The 2,025-nt window shown below is 41.7% G+C and overlaps 1 protein-coding gene across 1 annotated transcript; it reads right to left on the reverse strand.

The window, feature by feature from the left end:
• Nucleotides 1-222: 222 nt before the first annotated feature.
• On the reverse strand, nucleotides 223-1,014 carry LOC134744792 (GILT-like protein 1). Its single transcript, XM_063678703.1, has one exon. The coding sequence runs from the start codon at nucleotides 958-960 to the stop codon at nucleotides 325-327; it is 636 nt and encodes a 211-aa protein (XP_063534773.1). The 5' UTR covers nucleotides 961-1,014; the 3' UTR covers nucleotides 223-324.
• Between the last annotated feature and the right edge of the window lie 1,011 nt (nucleotides 1,015-2,025).

A 2,025-nucleotide genomic window follows, 5' to 3' on the forward strand; every position in this document is an offset into this window, starting at 1 on the left:
TGTCCATTCCATCGGCTCGTTTGCTATCACATAAAAAAAGGGAAAAATAAAACAATTGTTTTAAGACTAAATAAGAAAATTTAATAACAATAAAGGGATTCACACTTGGTGAGAGTTAGCTAGCTATTAGCCGGATTTCTCTGTCAGTTGTCCAATTGCACAAGTTCGTCGATTACAAGCCGAAAGTTGGGATCTCTCGAAAATTCCACAATCTTCAGCGCCGAGGCCAAACGAGATAAAACTTTTATTCCAGGGAATTTAAAACCTAGGGTTCAATTACTTCGTTGTTCTTATCTAAAGCTTGGAGTTTCGCGTGTGAATTGATTAAATCGGGCAATTGGTGACACCGGTCTCGGGGACGTCGGCGAGTGCGAAGCAGATCATGCTCTTCAGCCGGCTTCGAGCCGCGGTGTGCAGGCTCACGTCGATCTGGTCATTGAACACGATAGAGGGCACGAAGTTGATAGTGGCCATGGGCTCGGCTGCTGCCTCTCGAGCGGCCGCATCAAGGTGATCTCCTACAGGCGTGGCCACGCAAACGTCGATTGTAACCAGATTCAAACCGGCAGCCGCAGCGCACGCGTAACTCCTCTGCAAATATGAGGGATAAGGTGGCGAGAATTCGCAACGCATGTAGTCCATTTGAGCTTGCTGGTTGCCTTTCAGCTGGTCTAGTACGCAGCGGTGGAGACGGTTAGCGAAGCAGTCGTTGACTCCAAACTGGCAGGTCTGAGTACCGTCTGCGTTCTGGACTGTTCTTCCCCAGGGAACAAATTCGATGTCCAAAAACTCCTTGTATTCTTCATAGGCTTCTGCTAGCTGATTGGTGATAAAATTGACAGTATCTCCGCATCCTGAAGTCGTGCCAGTTGTTATTTTGATTCGCCCGTTAATGGCTTGAAGTTGAGCATTTGCTAGAGCCAGCAAAGTCAAAACGAGCAAACTGTATGTTACTGCCATTTTGGTGTGCTGTATGCGATTGACGTACAACGACTGCTTAATTGTATACGTTATCACGCCCATGGAAAGCAGAGATAAACATCTTGCTTTAGTTTTTTGATTGAACGTTATTAGATAACGATGTAACTATCAGAAATAGTGTCATAGCTATAGTAAATAGGAAAGCAAATAATTGCAAATGCGTACTAGAGCGATGAAAATGCCCGGAATACGGCATTGGAGAGTGCGCACTAGTGCGAGCATGCCACGTGCAGTCTGGCGCAACTATTAGGAACAAAAAACAATATGTATGGAAAAAGGCATAATACTAATGGCGGTGTAATCGCGTAAATATTTCCGTCTCATTCTCTCAGTGTATCCATCTTACTTCATCTGACAGTCGCCATTTTTATCTGCTCTGTATCGGCCATATTTTGTTGTCGGGACCTTCAACAATTTCTGTTAGTTTTCGAGCTTTTCGTCGTATTTTTGGTTTTATTTCGTGTTATCATTATATAATAATAGTTTACTGAAACGGATTGTGCATATTTACAAAAATACGACCTAGGAAACAATATAGAACTTGTGCTATTTGTGGAATTCTTGCCTACCGATGTGAAAATAAAGAAAGGAAGTTGATGGCGAGATTTCCTTTGGATCCTGACCGGTAAGCAAGAAATTGGACAATATTTAGTCCCGTGTAACGTGAAAGAACGATTGCATGCTTTGTTGGTAAAAAAAATGTTAAAAATTGTTTTGTTCGTAACACTATTGCTGCTCTTGGTAACTATCGATAACTAGGTATTTTTCATTTACAGACAGTGGGTGAAACGGCGTCACTTGTAGCAGATTCTGTTTAGCATGTCCAGTCGATGAGCAGACAAGAAAGGGCGACAAATATAACCTGCGAGAGTGGCACAAAAATTATATTATGTTTTCTGTTTTACTATTACTCAATGAATGTAGAAGACAAAATGACTCATTTTCTCTGGAGAAGATAACACTGCCAATTTATTAAAAAAACGTCCGAGCAAGGTGGCAAAGCAAAATAGGCTTTGTAATGTTTTTAATTTGCCTAAATAAAAT

Source organism: Cydia strobilella, chromosome 10, assembly GCF_947568885.1.
Source record: "Cydia strobilella chromosome 10, ilCydStro3.1, whole genome shotgun sequence".
In the NCBI taxonomy this organism is placed as follows: Eukaryota; Metazoa; Arthropoda; class Insecta; order Lepidoptera; family Tortricidae; genus Cydia; species Cydia strobilella.

Excerpts from the sequence above, each read along its gene's own strand:
- LOC134744792 (XM_063678703.1), bottom strand. The coding sequence starts at position 960 with ATGGCAGTAACATACAGTTTGCTCGTTTTGACTTTGCTGGCTCTAGCA.